This window comes from Lithobates pipiens, unplaced genomic scaffold (assembly GCF_037356315.1).
Source record: "Lithobates pipiens isolate NorthernLeopardFrog02 unplaced genomic scaffold, aLitPip1_a1.2 Scaffold_16, whole genome shotgun sequence".
Classification (NCBI taxonomy): Eukaryota; Metazoa; Chordata; class Amphibia; order Anura; family Ranidae; genus Lithobates; species Lithobates pipiens.
This window is the reverse complement of record NW_027507748.1, coordinates 204884790-204900691: the sequence shown is the minus strand read 5'-3', so window position 1 is coordinate 204900691 and position 15902 is coordinate 204884790. Positions and strand designations below refer to the sequence as shown.

The following is a 15902-nucleotide window of genomic DNA, read 5'->3' as shown; positions in this document are numbered from 1 at the left end:
TAATTGAACAATCTGGGGTTAGAAGCTCATTGGTTTCTATGCAGAAGTGAGCCTGATTTTGCACTTTTCAGCTTTGGTAAATAAACCCCATTGTGTACTTAGAAGTGGGGCATGCCTGTAAAGAAACAAGTTCATGAAAAATAGATCACATGGCTATAAAGTATTGGATGTGTATATATTATTACAGCTTGTTTGGCTGTACTTCACCTTTGGATCACAAGAGTGCAGTTAATTTTGCACTCCTGTGACCCATTTTCAGCAGAGAGTGGGCTGAAGTCTGCTCTTTACTGATGTCACAGAGTCAGTTCAGGCTTGGGCATCATCACAACCATAGAGTTGGGACTCACCCAGATCCCTGGACTGGGGACACTCACCTCAGCCTCTCAGCAAGCCACTGAGAGCCTGGTCCGGCTGCTTCCACCCCCTCCACAGCCCAGCGCTCAAGTGAAGTGTTGTGCGCAGAGAAGCTCTCTGCTCACAGAGCTGTGAGAATTGAGCGGTTGGCGGCGTTTGATTGCTTCGTTCTCAGTGTTAGAGGGGGCGGGGGACAGATGCAACATCGGAGTGATGCTGCATCCACCTAGGTAAGTATGGTTCTTAAAAAAACAAGACATACTTCTCTTTTAAGTACTTGCATTTTTCCTGATATTGGCCTGCAATCTCTGTACGGTAGACCAGTAAAAGGAAATGTCAGCACTCTAATCCAACCAGTCTCTGCTACATGCATATGTGCTAACAAGTAATATGCTGACAGAAAGAAATATGGAAGAGGTAGCTTAATCAGTTTGCTGCTTCTTCTTTGTCCAATTACAGACTTGGGACAAGGAAGTGTCCAAATTGTATTGATCAACTGCAGTAGAGAAAAGCGAGGTCACCAACCTTACTGCTGTCTGGCAGGGCTGCATAAATCCCAGGACTTGCTAAACTAAATTACAAATACTTTGGCAGCTAAAACTTCAGTTGTAGTTTGAATGTGGATTTATTGGTTTGCCTGGAGCTCAGCTTTAATGCTTGTAGTGGAAGCATACTACATCCACATCCTTCACTGTAAACCTTGCAGTGCACACTGTATATGATATCCATATTACAAGGCTCATGGCAATTCATACAGAAGTACTCATTTTACTTTATGGTTCACAATAATGTCATAATGTTTTGTCAAATGGGACAGGATGGCCAAATGGTTGTCTCGTTATGTAAAAGCATGGAATATTACAAAAACATGGTTCAGCAGGGGACAGAAAAGAAGTGATGATAGACTGAAAACAGTACAAAGACACACCAGACTCCCATCAGTGTAACAAACTCACCATGTCAACAAATGTAACAAAATATATGTAGTAAGCGGCAACTGCACAGATTCCACATGTGGTTCCAGTTTGTGAAAATTTTTGGGACTGATACTAAATCTGAAAATAAAGAAACTGTAATGTTAATCTTTGTAATGTTCATGTAATGGTCCCCGTGTTGGGTCTATGCCAACATCCACAACTGAATACTCCAATTAATTACATAAAAAATGTAGTAGCTTTGTTTGAGTCATGTATATGTATTCACTTAATATATGTAATATATGTTGTTTGGTTTGTGCAGACATGAAGAAAGTGGAGGTGCAATTAATTATATGAAATTGGTGTCAGGCCTTAACTGGAGAGAAAATCCAAGTCCAGCAAGACTAACCACACCAATTCAGGTAAACCATAAGAACCTGTTATGTTAACGCACATATACAGCCTCCCCTAGCCTTCTATGTCCCCCTAAACCTGCTCCTTCACTTGTACTTTTTGTGTCTTTTGTCAGAAGTCTTCAGGCCACTCAAGTGAGACGGTAGTCCTCGGTGGTCCATAATGAGGCAGAGAGTGGTGCTGGCATAATGGCATCAGCACTCTTCTCTATATCATTTTACTGTGATTGTGGAATGCCATAATGATGCCCCCCCCCCCCCCCCGCAATGCTTTGCTTTCACAGTAAATGGCTTGAATGGCACTGGAGCTTCTTGAACCCAGAAGAAACCAGTTCTGGATAACAGAATAGGTGGGTCTTTAAAATTCCAGGGGATCCTATTGGGTTTTAAGGTGCCCATACACACATTGGGTATTGGGCAAATTACATTTCTTTAGACCTAATTTAATATGATGAGTTACCAAGTTTTGCATGGGCTGCATCAGTGAATATATTTATGTCACATATATTTACAGCTGTTGCTCTCTCTATGGCCTATACATAGAATTTGTCCATGAATACGGATGTTCGAATCTATTAGATTGCCTGTAACCGATTCCAGGTTTAATCTGTGCCTGGATTGACTGTGTGTGGCTAGGTTTAATTCAAATTTTCAGCCTCAAACTGTGCAAAAACACGATGTTAATGATGGTATACCTAACATCAGTTTATTCAAAGTTCACTTTTCTGAACATGTTACAAATGTATTTAGGTGTACCATGTTCAGCAACCTCCCTCTCCACCACTGATCCCGGCCCTCATTGTGACAGCACGCGGGTCATATTCTCCCCTTACCAGCAGTCACAAATTGAATACAACATGGCTGTGCAGGGCTTCACCCACCCAGCCACGTCATTAATTCAAAGAGTTCTGAGAATGACTGAATGAACTAATGCCATTGCAGCAGATGGCTTCTAGTTCTCAATAAACTGTGAGGGCGCAATTGAGCGCTCTCATAGTGCTTTTGTAGTTTATTGATTCTTTCTGTTCTCCAATAATTGTCTGCCTGTCCCACCTGTGAGGTATATATACTATACTAAGGTAAAAAAAAAACAAAGAAAATTCCCAGCTCAACTTATCAACCAGCCTGCCACCAACTAAATTATCTTTTCTAACAGCATGCGTTAAAAAAAGTAGTTTAGTTGCACACATTTGCATATACATGCGTAAGCTGCAGAGCCACTTCACGGCACCAGTGTTAATTTGACAGCAAATTTCAATTTTGTTTTAGTCTCAGTCTTAGGATTAGAATGGCATTTTAGTTTTAGTCCCATTTTAGTCTTCTGCAAGTGTTTTAGTTTTAGTCATAGTCTTTGACTAAAATCCAATTTTAGTTTTAGTTCCATCTTAGTCATCGTATTTTAGTCGACTTAAATCTCCAGTACATTTTAGTGGAATCAAATAATTGTAGTCAACTAAAATCGAATGTGTTTTGTTAAATTGTAATGCATTATTTAAGCATTTCTCAAAAATTTCCAAACTCATTATATACTCCTGTAAAAAAAAATCTGATATCATGTTATTATTTATGGTATTAAGGCTTAAACAAACTACAGATACAGATTTAGCTGCTCTGGGCGGTCTGAGGAGGCCTGTAATGCTGCACAGTGCTAAATGGTAGTCTGAGGGGGCCTGTAATGCTGCACAGTGCTCTGGACAGTGGTCTGAGGAAGCCTGTAATGCTGCACAGTGCTCTGGACAGTGATCTGAGGAAGCCTGTAATGCTGCACAGTGCTCTGGACAGTGGTCTGAGGAAGCCTGTAATGCTGCACAGTGCTCCAGATGGTGGTCTGAGGAGGCCTGTAATGCACAGTGCCCTGGATTCCCCTGCCAGTGGTCAGAGGAGGCCTGTAATGCACAGTTGCACAGTGTGCTCTGGACCGGCGGTGGTCTGAGGGGAGGGGAGGCCTTAGGTCTGCTGTAATTGTAATGTATCACAAATGTTATTACTGTATACTAACACTCACAGTCTGCTCTGCTCTGGGCGCCTGATGGTGCGCTTGCTTGCTGGGAGCAGATTGCGGAAGCAGGTGGAGCTCCGTGAAAAAACGGAAGTTAGTTCACGAGTGTAAACATCCCTGCCTCACATTTTCATCCCGTTTTCATGTGGTAATGAAAACGGATCTGATTTTTTAATATAGTTTTGTACTTTTTGTTTCGTTATCATCACTGTAAATATGCCACTGTATAAAACTTTGCCGAGAATGTTTTTGTTGACAAAACTAAGACTGCACGGGACCGCATTATTATCTGCAGTCCTAACTCTAAATTGTGAGAGCCTCCATAATAGAAGTACATGCATTATAATCGATAGGCAGAGGGCAGGTGAGCTTGAGCCCACCCCCCCCCCCCCCCCTTAAAGGCACATGGGCGCACAGGACACCCAGCATATAGCACAATGGCAGCAAAGGTGTCCAGTGCATCCCCTCACCAGTATATACTATATATACTATACTGAGGGTATGCAACAGCCTGTAATTGCATCCATGATCTACTGATTGCGGGTGCAATGCTCTGCAGGCTAATAGGAAGAAAAATCACTTTTTTTTAACCTGCAAAAAATTTGCATTTATTTTTATTTTTTAAATGTGTACGTATCCTTTAAATGCTGTGTCTGAATATGAAAATCACTGTCACCAAGTCCCATATATACCAAATCAATGTTTTCCTAGAGATGGGAAAATAGGAAGTCTGAAATTGGGGCTCCTTTTTTTTTACTTCATTTTTTTACAATATAAATATCCTAGACAAGATTTTCAATGTAGAGAAATAAAAAGACACATGGTGAGTCAGTATCAGTTTTATGTATTTGCTGTATGGTGGAAAATATACAGCATGTGAGAGTAGATAGGAATGAATGTAAGTCATTCTATTCTATTTTTGTAGTGCACAATTGTGACAACTGATATCAGATGTTTTAAGATTCTCCGAACTATTATTGTCACAAATGCGAAACCAAGTATGAAATTGGGTTTCTGTATGATAAAAACGGAATAAAAATATAACCATTGTGCCATACTGTGGCAATACCTGGCAAGCTCTTTGTTGTGATATCAGTCATCTGGAATGCATTTTACAATACGCATGGACCATTTATAAACTGCAGCATAACACACAGTCCTAATTATACAAATTTATCTACTTTGGCTACAACCAGGTATATGCCAGCTGCCTAGTCATATTACTGTGTGGCATTTTCCCTGAAAAGAAAAACAAACCTACTTTTTAATTGTCCTCCCTACGTAGCATGACCTATAGTTAATACTTTGCTTTCGAATAAATTTGTGACAATCTGTGTTGATGGCACTTACCTCTTATCTGCATAAACTCAATGAAATTAAATTAGTATTTTAGGGAGCACTTATTACATTTTTTTTTGGAAAATATCTTACATTCCCTTTATTTCTAGCAGGAGGGCAGAGCTTATGCCATGCTGGCAGTCTGCCTCATTCCCTAGCTGAGACTTTGAGAGTTAGGCTCATGCACCCAGACGTCATAAAAAAGCAAGTAGCGTTAGCTGTAGAAAGTTGTACCTGTAGAGTTTTGTTTAGCTTTTTTAGCATTTTTTTTTTTTTTAGCAAAACTATACACTCCCATAAAAGCGTATGGCTCAAAAATGCAGTTAAACTTAGAATAGCTATGTTTTTCAGTGTTTTTTTTTTTTTGCCGTTTTTAAGCTGTTTCTAGTTTTTTTTCAGAGTTAGAGCATTTTTACAGCTGAAAAATTCCTCTCAAAACCCAGAAGTTCTGGAGTTTATTTCCCGCTAGAATACGCCCCTGCCAAAAACTGCGGATAACAGCCTATGTGTGCATGGACACATAGGATACCATGTTGGAGAGTTTATTGGCTGCAGAGAAAAATGGCTCAAGCCAAAAACAGCAGCTGTAATAACGTCCAATGTGCATGAGGCCTTACAGTAAATAACAACCAAATCATGCACTAACCTCTCTGAAAAATGCAATAATGTCAAATGAAGCAGTCCTGCAGTTCTTTGTCTTTTGTACGTTTTCGTAAAATAATGCATTTTGTCATGAATACATCACATGTAATGTTCCAATTTGAATATGAGCAGTTTAAAGCTATAATGCAGGCACATGCATTATTACAAGATTTGTGGGGTTAGAATTAGAATAAGAAATCAGGAAAAACTAGCCTTATTTTTTAAAAGGTGTGCTAATCAGTATGTGCAATAAAACATTCTCAAGCGCTCAAAACATGGGTCTTCAAACTATGGCCCTCCAGTTGTTCAGGAACTACAATTCCCATCATGCCTAGTCATGTCTGTGAATCATCGTTTTACAATGCCTCATGGGATGTGTAGCTTCACAACAGCTGGAGGGCCGTAGTTTGAGGATCCCTGGCTTAAAAGGACAGTCACCAGTCAGGGATAGATGCACGCTTTATGCAATCTTAAGGAAAATGCTTCACCAGGGCCGCCCTCCTCAGACAGAGGAATCCAACTCACAGCTGCAAAAAGAACACACAGGGGGCGCAAATGCCTACTGCATTACCCAAGGTTTATTGAAGGAAACCAAACAGCCAAATAAATACTCACAAGCAACAAATGTAATGTGCATGATATTCCCTGATGGTCAATCATCGTGGCAAGGGATGACCGAGCAATAGGCAATGTCGGCAGGCTGGCACGTTTCGGACGCATCCCCTTCCTCAGAACTCAAACCAACAAAAGTTTGCTTCTTGAATATATACCAACTAGGCACCCTATTGTTCCACCCCCCTCCAATAGGGCGGGGTGTCACAGCATCAGACAAGGTCAAACCAGCCTGCCGACATCACCTATTGCTCGGTCATCCGTTGACACATTGATTGACCGTCGGGGAATATCATGCACATTACATGTGTTGTTTGTGAGTATTTGTTTGGCTGTTTGGTTTCCTTCAATAAACCATGGGTAATGCACCAGGCGTTTGCGCCCCCGTGTGTTCTTTTTGTGCTAATCAGAATGTATAACTGTATCATCGTGTATAAATATATCTGAGTATGGAACCCAACTCCAGCCAAACTTGTTTTGAATAGAGTAGGATAAGTTTAGATCCTCTGGTTTTTTTTTTTTTGAAAAATGTTTATTCGGTTTTACAAACAAACAAAGATCACATTAAATAACCAGATTGTTTGACAGAAACAAAAAAAAATTTACACAATAAAGCAGCTGACAATACCCGTACACCAGTTCAACATGTTAACAGCGTAACCCTTGGAAGACATACAGTTATAGAAAGTGAGACAGATGATAGAAAATAGTCAAAATAAAACAAATATCAGCACAGTAGAAAGTTGAAGTCCTCAAGGAGGCTTGAAGATAGCCGGGTCTCCGCTTGAAAGTAATTTAAGTCTACCCAAAGAATCTGTTAGGTCGTGTCGGAGGTACCATTCCGTGTAGCGAAACGGTTGCATGGCCCCCTGAAGATCTGAGTGGGACAGCGTGATTTCCATGTAATTGCGCCACCTCGCAAAAAAGTGGCGGGTGGGTTTAGGATTTCTGGTAATGGTATCCAGTCTCTCCATGTAGAAAAGCGATTCAATGGCCTTTTGAACCATTGATAGTGAAGGTGGTGTCTTGGAGATCCATGTTTGCATTATGGTCCTGCGGGCAACAAGGAGGCTCAGCTGGGCCCATTTTGAAACTGGGGTCCAACTCTGATCCCCCGGCGGAGCAGTTTGAGGAATATAGCCAAATAGGCATAGTGTAATCTCTCTCGGAATCCGTTGGTGAGAGACAGAGCTAATATAGTCAGTAACATCAGTCCAGTAGGTATCAATGGTAGGACAGACCCAAAGACGATGCAGCAACGTTGGGTGAGGCTCAGAACACCAAGGACAAATTTTCAAATTGCCATTATCCTTATCTATGTATACAGGATAGTACGCTCTGTGAAGCAGCTTAAATTGCGTCTCACGCCATGTTTCAGAAAGGGTGAGTTTCCGTACCCGTCTGTACCCCTCCAATAATTTATCTGGAATATCTTCGTCTTGCAGAAGGGTCGCCCACTGCCGGAATGGAGTGAGATGATATTTGTCAGCCTGATGTTGAATGAGGTGAGAGTAAAGATTGGTGATCGAGTAGTCTCCAGAGGCCACCGCCGTATCGATGAAAGACTTCTGAAAGGGGTCCGTTTGCGGACCGCAAAGGGAGCCCAAGTAGTCAATCAGCTGATAATAGTAAAAAAGATGGGTCGGTGGAAGCGAAAATTCCCGAGATAGGACTGCAAATGATTTAAACTTGCGAGAACCAGTGTTAAAGACAGCTTTGGTAGATGTAAGACCCTTTATTCTCCACTGCTCAAAGATAGAATGTAGCGTGGACGGTAAGAACATGGGATTCCCCTGAATAGGAAGATAACTTGACACGGATGTTGGCAATCCCAGTAGTTTGCGGATCTCCCTCCAGGCAACAACAGTATCCCTAATCAGCAGGTTAGATTTCAGATGAGACGGTAAAGCCTGTATTTTGGAGTGAAGAATTGCTGCCAATGAATATGGTGCCGTCATAGCCTCTTCCAGTCTAACATTGCAGTACCTAGAGTTGCCTGACAACCAATCTAGACCCTGACGTAGGAGGCATGCAAGGTTATAAAAGCGAAGGTTAGGTACCCCTGCCCCGCCATCAGTCTTCGGGAGGCACAGTTTGCGGAGAGCTATACGTGCTCTTTTACGAGACCACAAAAAGGCCGACAGTGCCTTGTATATTTTCTGGACATCAGTGTGTTTCAGCAGAAGGGGTATAGTTTGCATGGGGTATAGCAGTCTAGCAAATGATATCATTTTAAACAAATGGCATCTCCCGAAGAGTGATATAGGCAAAGCTGTCCATAAATCCAATTCCTGCACTATTTTGGAAATAAGTGGAGGGTAATTCAGCCCGTATAACGACGTCGGTTCCCGTCCAATGTGTATACCGAGATATGTGATGTGATGTTTGGCTATAGTGAACGGGGAGTAATGTATCCATTTATGGGACATCCTGGGGTTCAGGGGTAATATTTCACTCTTGTCAAAATTAACTCGAAACCCCGAGCATTCCCGAAAAGTGGCAAGGGTTTTTTGCAGCTTGTCAAAATCCGAAGTGGGATCAGTGGTGAACAACAGGACATCGTCCGCAAAAAGAGCGGATCGCAGTGTGTGATGACCTATCGGAAGACCACTGATCCCAGCCTCCGAGTTGAGCCAGCGAGAGAGAGGTTCAATCGCCAAGTTAAACAGTAGTGGTGACAGTGGGCACCCCTGTCTGGTTCCCTTGGATAGAGGTATGAAGTCAGACATGGAGTCTGGGGTAACCAACCGTGCTGTGGGGGACGAATACATCAGGCGTAAAAATTGCAGAACAGGGCCCCGAAAGCCAAATTGCTCCAGCACCCTGAACAGCCAAGGTAGACTCACGTTATCGAATGCTTTTTCCGCGTCTAGAGAGATTATGGCTACGTCTTGTGTGGGGTGATTTTTGGCATAGTGAAGGGCTAGAAGAACTTTGCGAATGTTAAGGGTAGCAGAACGTCCAGACACAAATCCTGATTGGGCCGAGTGGAGCAGCGAAGGGAGAAATTTGGCTAGTCTAGCGGCAATTATTTTAGATAAAATTTTCACGTCTACATTTATAAGTGAAATTGGCCGATAGGAGCCAGGCATAGTGGGATCCTTGCCTTTTTTGGAGATCAGTTTTATGTGAGCATGCGAACCCGTGGGCAAATAAGGACCTCCCTGCCACATGCCCGCATAAACAGTCTGGAGGGTATCCGGCAAGTATTCCACGGTAGATTTGTAAAATTCCACCGAATAGCCATCCGGACCAGGCGCCTTGCCCGCGGACATGATCGATATAGTGCGTTTGACCTCTTCGAGAGTAATGGGGGCATTGAGTTCAGTAAGGTGGTCATCCTGTAAGGTCGGTAGATTAACGGAGGACAAAAAAGCGTCAGCCATATCTATATTAGTTAAGTCAGCTTTGTATAAATTAGAGTAGTAGTTGGTAAGAATGGCATTAATTCTATCCGCGTCTGATGTAACTGAGCCGTCTACATCTCGCATCGAATGGATGCGAGTGGTTTTCCTGGGTCCCGCGCATAATTTCGCAAGGAGTTTGCCTGATTTGTTCCCGTATCTATGAAAGTATAGTTTGGAGTATGCCAGTTGAGACAACTCCTGTTGCTCAGCCCAAAGGTCAAATTCCCTTTTGGCTTGGGTCCAGTCCTGAATGTGCTTCGGTGTGCGGTGTGTAATCAGGCGCTCATGAGCTGCTTTAAGCACTCTACTAGAGGCCTCATACTGGCGTCGATTGTGTTTTTTCAGTTGCGCAGTGTATGATATTATTCTGCCTCTCATAAAAGCTTTACCCGTTTCCCAAAAAAGATTAGGATCCGAGACGTGCGCGCTATTCGTGGTCGAGTAGTCAGTCCATGCAGTCCTAAGCATGTCTTGAAAGTCCGGGCTGTCAGCCAAATAGGAGGGGAACCTCCATAGCTTCGGCCCTCGAAGGGTACCTGTGAGTGATAACTGCACTACTACTGGACTGTGATCCGATATCCTGGCATCTAGAATTTCTGAATCTCTAATGAATGGCGTCAATGCGGGTGATGCAAAGAAATAATCGATGCGCGAGAAAGACTGGTGCGGAGGAGAGAAAAAGGTATATTCTTGGCTCGTAGGGTGTTGTAAGCGCCATATATCAGTGAAGCTTATGGAAGACAGGGCTTGGGCTAATGGAGTAGGTTTGGGTGCAGTAGAAGTCAGTGCAGTCCCACTACCGGTGCCAGTCTTAGAACGGTCAGTTATGACGGACATCACCGAGTTGAAGTCTCCTCCAACCAGATGCTGTGAGTCAGGGAAGGCTAAAATCCATTGAATGACATCCTGGTAGAATGGCGAGCTCGGAGAGTTAGGTGCGTAAATATTAGTGATGGCCATGGGGGTTGAGTCAAGGATCAACTGTACTGTCACCTTACGACCCTCATTGTCAGCTTTAACAGATACTATTTCGTGTGGGAGATGTTTATGTATTAGGATGGCTACACCAGCCTTACGTCCAGTGGCAGGCGAGCCATAGACCTCACCCACCCATAATTTACGTAGCCGTTGGAAATCCTCTACCGTGAGGTGAGTCTCCTGCAGTAAAGCTATGTCCGCTCGGAGGCGTTTCAGGTGCCTCAGTACAGCCATGCGTTTACACGGAGATCTAAGCCCCTTGACATTCCACGAGATAACTTTCACGTCACATCCACCAGCGATTGATGGGACAGGAAAGATAGCCGGGTAGAAATACTAGTGGTTAGTGCAAGGACAGTCTTGCTGTGCTCAAGAGTCCCCGCGTTCGTATGTCTCAATATATAATCAACAGGTCTCAAAGGTCTAGAAACTAAAACAGGTGTCAGCATCTGGTGTACAACTACAAAAACTAGGTATCTATGCATCGATAAGGAACACAATGTGTGTGGTAACATCCCAACATATATGAACTTTCCTTTTTTCCACATGAGTCACAACTTTCAGACTCGGCTACCAGCCCCGTCCCGTCCCTCCCCAGATGGCAGTAAAGGGGCCAAAAAGGGAGACAGTGGAACTCAGAGAGAATGAATGGGATTTAAGGGTGATAAAAAGAGAAAACAAAGGATAAACAGGGTAGCGAGTGTACCCAGTACCCCACAGGGGCACAAGACTGAGTGAATTGAGAGGAGAAGCAAAACCCTAGGGAGGGCAAATATACCAGCCATGAAACCCCAATTTCGCAGGGTAGGGGTAGAGGGTGAGGGAGCCGAGGTGAAAACTGCGATCCCCATTTACATAAAACGTACAACTTTTTAGCAAACAGTAGTGACAGTAAAAAGTGGCAATCAACAAGGCAACCTGTGGTGGATGCAGCCTCTGCTTGTCCAAGCAGAGCGGAAACAGAAAAAACTAGAAGCAGAAAAAAAAAAAAAAAAAAAGTGTAAGTCCAAAATCAAAGGCGGGCTGAAGTCATGAAGCCGTCATTGGGGCCCTAGGCGTTCAGACGGCATCCCTTCGTATGCATAGGCTAGTTCCACGACTTTTTTTAAAAGGGTCGAAGAGAAAGAGGGGGGGGAGCTCAATTGAACATAGAGTCTCACCATAAGGTCCTCCCATATTCGGCGAAACGAAGAACTTGTCAGCGGTTTCCGGAACGATCGTCCTTGGGTGTGACCCTGATGCGCTTGTGTGGAGGGTTAATGGGACTGCGGTGAGACTTAGGAGGTGCAGTCGACCTGTTCCCGGAGTTTGGAGAAGATGCGTCTGACACGTTCGATTGATCCATGGCAGACCCCAACGATTCAACGTACCGTTCGGCTGCTCCCGGCGTAGTAAAGGTGAGCTGTTCTCCTTCGTTACTTTGGAGGCGTAGCGTGGCTGGATACGCCAAAGAGAACTTGACACGAAGGTTGTAGAGAGCCGTACAGACCGGTGAAAAGGCTTTGCGTCTGTGCATAACATCCACAGAATAGTCAGCGAATAGGAGCAGTTTGACCCCGTCGATCACTAACGAACGCGAAGTACGAAATTTCTGCATAATAGCCGTCTTGTCGGCGTAATTGAGATATTTCACGATGACATGCCGGGGCTTGGAGCGTGATTCGGACGGCTGACCGATACGATGCGCTCGTTCGACCGTGCACGGCGCACGAAGGCCCAGTTGTTCGGGAATCATAATGGCGCATAAAGCTGATAGTTGGGCCGAGGAGACCGATTCCGGGAGGCCGATTATGCGTAAATTGTTCCTTCTGGATCTATTCTCCAAATCGTCCAGCTTCTCCCAGATCTCCTTCTGGGTATGAAGGACCCTGCTTAGCGTAGCAGAGGTACCTGCAGCTTCATCTTCCAGGGCCGAAATACGATCCTCAGCCTGTTGGAGTCTCTGAGCCTGGGCCCGTACTTCCAGGTGAAGCTGCTCCAACCCCCTATTGACTGCTGCATCCACTGTGGCTGTGAGCGTGGGACCCAGTAGGAGGACAACGGCGTGGGCTATGCCCTCCGGTGATGCTGGGTCTGCCTGTGGTGGCGCCGCGGAAATCGGCGAGTCAGAAGGCATCGGGGCCTGTTCAGTCAGGTGCGGCGCGGCCGCCATGTTGGCCGCGTGTGTCTCTCCCCCAGGCGGGAGCCCCGCCGAGGCTGCTTTAGCGTAGGATCGCTCCACAAAACGATCCATGAGGGGTCACCCTGCTGCAGGTAAGGTGTCGGTTCTCCCCGAGGTCCGTAGCGGAATTTAGAGCAGTATTGGCGAGGAGGGACACGGGAGCTGAGGGTGATCACCTCCTCCTCATGTGGCGCCGGAACCGGAAGTTGATCCTCTGGTTTTAAACACTCATAGGTGAAGACAAGGATGTAGGGCACTGGATCACTTTGTTAAGGTACAGTATTGTATCCTGATGTAGATTTAGGTTAGGAAAGGCGTTTGCTAAAGTAAAGTGCGTTTGTTTGTGGGTCAGAAACGTGCATGATTTCACCTTATAAAATATGAATATACTATACATTCTGCTTATGGTCTAATGATTTTGTTCTTTGTTTTCAGTTTGATGCTGAATGGAGTGGGCAAGCTACAGGCAGTGTTGTAATGTTCGTGAATTACCTGCTCCTTCTTGAAGAATGGCTTGGGCTGCAGAACTGAAATGATAACAATTGTCATGTTCATAACACCTTTATGTGTACATGCACACCCATTTTAATTTTTCATTTCAGTTGGGTCCTATATGAAAAATAAAGACATTGTAGAATGATAACTATATGCGTACTGATATTTATGGAGTAAATATAGGATCATAGAAGATTATGTACTTTTTTCATATATATATATATATTTTCATTTACAATGGAGCAAATTAAACATACAGTAAGTATACAGCTTTTGTCATTATTGAGCAGTCACTTTCTTTTCATCATTACAACAGATAAAATCACATACTGATGCTGACCTTCATTTTGATTGTGTCCTCTAAGAAGAAAACAGCCTGTTGCAAACTGTTTTTAGAATGTGATAGATGTGATTGGAATTTATTTGCAACCCCAGAGAATTTCTCCCATTAGTAGTCAGAGTCTTATTCAAAGACCTAACTGAATTGACATCATAGGTTGTGGACTTATTTCCTGTTTTTTGTTGTTTTCTTACTATACATCTATTTAGCTGTAGTATTAAAGTGATTGTAAAGTCGGTTTTGTACCTAACTGCACAGAAAGCGGTGTGCTATGGGGGCACTCGGCGGTGTGGGGGTGGGAGAGCCTGGAGGATTGCGGCTGTTCTGTGCAAAGCCATTGCACACAGCAGGTAAATATAACATGTTTGTTATTTTAATTAAAAAAAACAAAAAAAACAAAGCTTTACTATAAACCCTCAGCATTTAACCGGTTCCCAACCGGCTCGCGTACATATACAGGGGCAGAATGACTCCCCTGTGCGAAACCCAGTGCAGGTATGGGGTTCCTTTAGGAGCCACCAGAGGGCGCGTGCACGCTGCTGCACAGAGGGGGGACCCGATGCATGTGACCAGCAGTCGCGATCGTGTGCACAAGCGCCAGCATGGGGATTTGTGTGTGCTGTCAGAGGAATGGAGACTATTTTTCTTCTCCTACTCAATCCAATCCCCATACAGTTAGAACACACTGAGGGAACACACAGTTAAACCCTTGATCGTGCCCTAGTGTTAACCCCTTCCCTACCAGTGTCATTTACACTGTAATCAGTGCATTTTTATAGTACTGATCGCTGTATAAATGTCAATGGTCCCAAAAATGTGTCAAAAGTGTCCGTCGCAATGTCGCAATACTGCTAAAAATCACAGATCACCGCCATTACTAGTAAAAAAATAAATAAATAATAAAAATGCCTTAAACATGCCATAAATCTTTCCCATAGTTTATAGACGCGATAACTTTCATGCAAACCAATCAATATACGCTTATTGCGATTTTTTTTACCAAAAATATGTGGAAGAATATATATTGACATAAGCTGATGAAGAAATTTGTTTTTGAAAAAATATTTTGGGGATATTTATTATAGCAAAAAGTCGCAGTTTTTTTGTTTATAGCGCAAAACATAAAAACCGCAGAGGTGATCAAATACCACCAAAAGAAAGCTCTATTTGTGGGAAAAAAAAGGACACAAATTTTGTTTTGGTACAGCATCGTTCAACTGCGCAATTAAAGCGACGTAGTGCCCAAAAGTGCTTTGGTCAGGAAGGGGTAAAAATCTTCAGGCAGAAGTGGTTAAGACAATAAAATATTTTGTTTAGTTATTGGTACTTATATAGCACTAATCATTTATATATATATATATATATATATATATATATATATATATATATATATATATATATATATATAATTTTACATTTATATCAGTTCCCACCCTCAAGGAGCTTACAATCTAAGGTCTCTAATTCACATTCATACATACACATACTAGAGCCAATTACCCCACTGGCATGTCTTTATTTATTTATTTATTTTTTTTTTTTTTAATTCTTTATTTACGGATTGCAGGTAATACAGAGACAAACTGTAAAAGACACAAATCACTCAGTTTTCCAGTATGACAAAAATACACAGTTAATACTTCGTGGGGGACCGGGGGAAACCTATCAACTTATGGCAGCAGCAGCCCCAACCATGTCTAGACCACCACATTATCCCACTCTAATGATCCGGCACCCCAGTGTCCACTTATAAACCAGGGCAGTCCCCGGGGCGATCCCCCTCCAGGCCCAGTCTGAGGGGCCTCTAACATCAGTCAACTTCATTCTATTGGTCAAAGAGCTCAGCCGGGGCCACTTCATTCTATTGGTCAAAGAGCTCAGCCGGGGCCTGGCATGTCTTTAGATGTGGTAAAACCCACATACACACAGGGAGAACATGTAAACTCCAGGCAGGTAATGATGTGGCTGGGATTCAAACAAATGGCCATAATGCTTCCAGGCAGAAGTGCTACCACCTAGCCACTGTGCTGCCAAATAATGTAAACATATCCCAGTAATCTAGTTGTTAAAATTCTTACTCCAGCATCTGCAGTTTATACATTTCAATGCTGCTGGCTCCTGCACCCTCAGTGCTACATATGATGGAGCCACTTGCTGATAGGGCTTCCATTAACATAAACATTATGCTTTCCCTGTGTCTACTTATGTGTAGCCAGGTGGTTGGCTAAGATTGCGAGTAAGAGAAA

The 15902-nt window shown here is 43.3% G+C and overlaps 1 protein-coding gene across 1 annotated transcript in view; it reads left to right on the top strand.

Annotated features, from left to right (window-relative positions):
• EFHC2 (EF-hand domain containing 2) overlaps window positions 1-13464 on the top strand; it is a 154008-nt gene extending 140544 nt beyond the window's left edge. The window contains exons 14-15 of the mRNA XM_077480923.1: window positions 1594-1693; window positions 13257-13464. Coding sequence (XP_077337049.1) covers window positions 1594-1693; window positions 13257-13352 — 196 coding nt within the window. The 3' untranslated portion in view covers window positions 13353-13464. The remainder of the gene's footprint in view (window positions 1-1593; window positions 1694-13256) is intronic.
• The last annotated feature ends 2438 nt before the right edge of the window (window positions 13465-15902 follow it).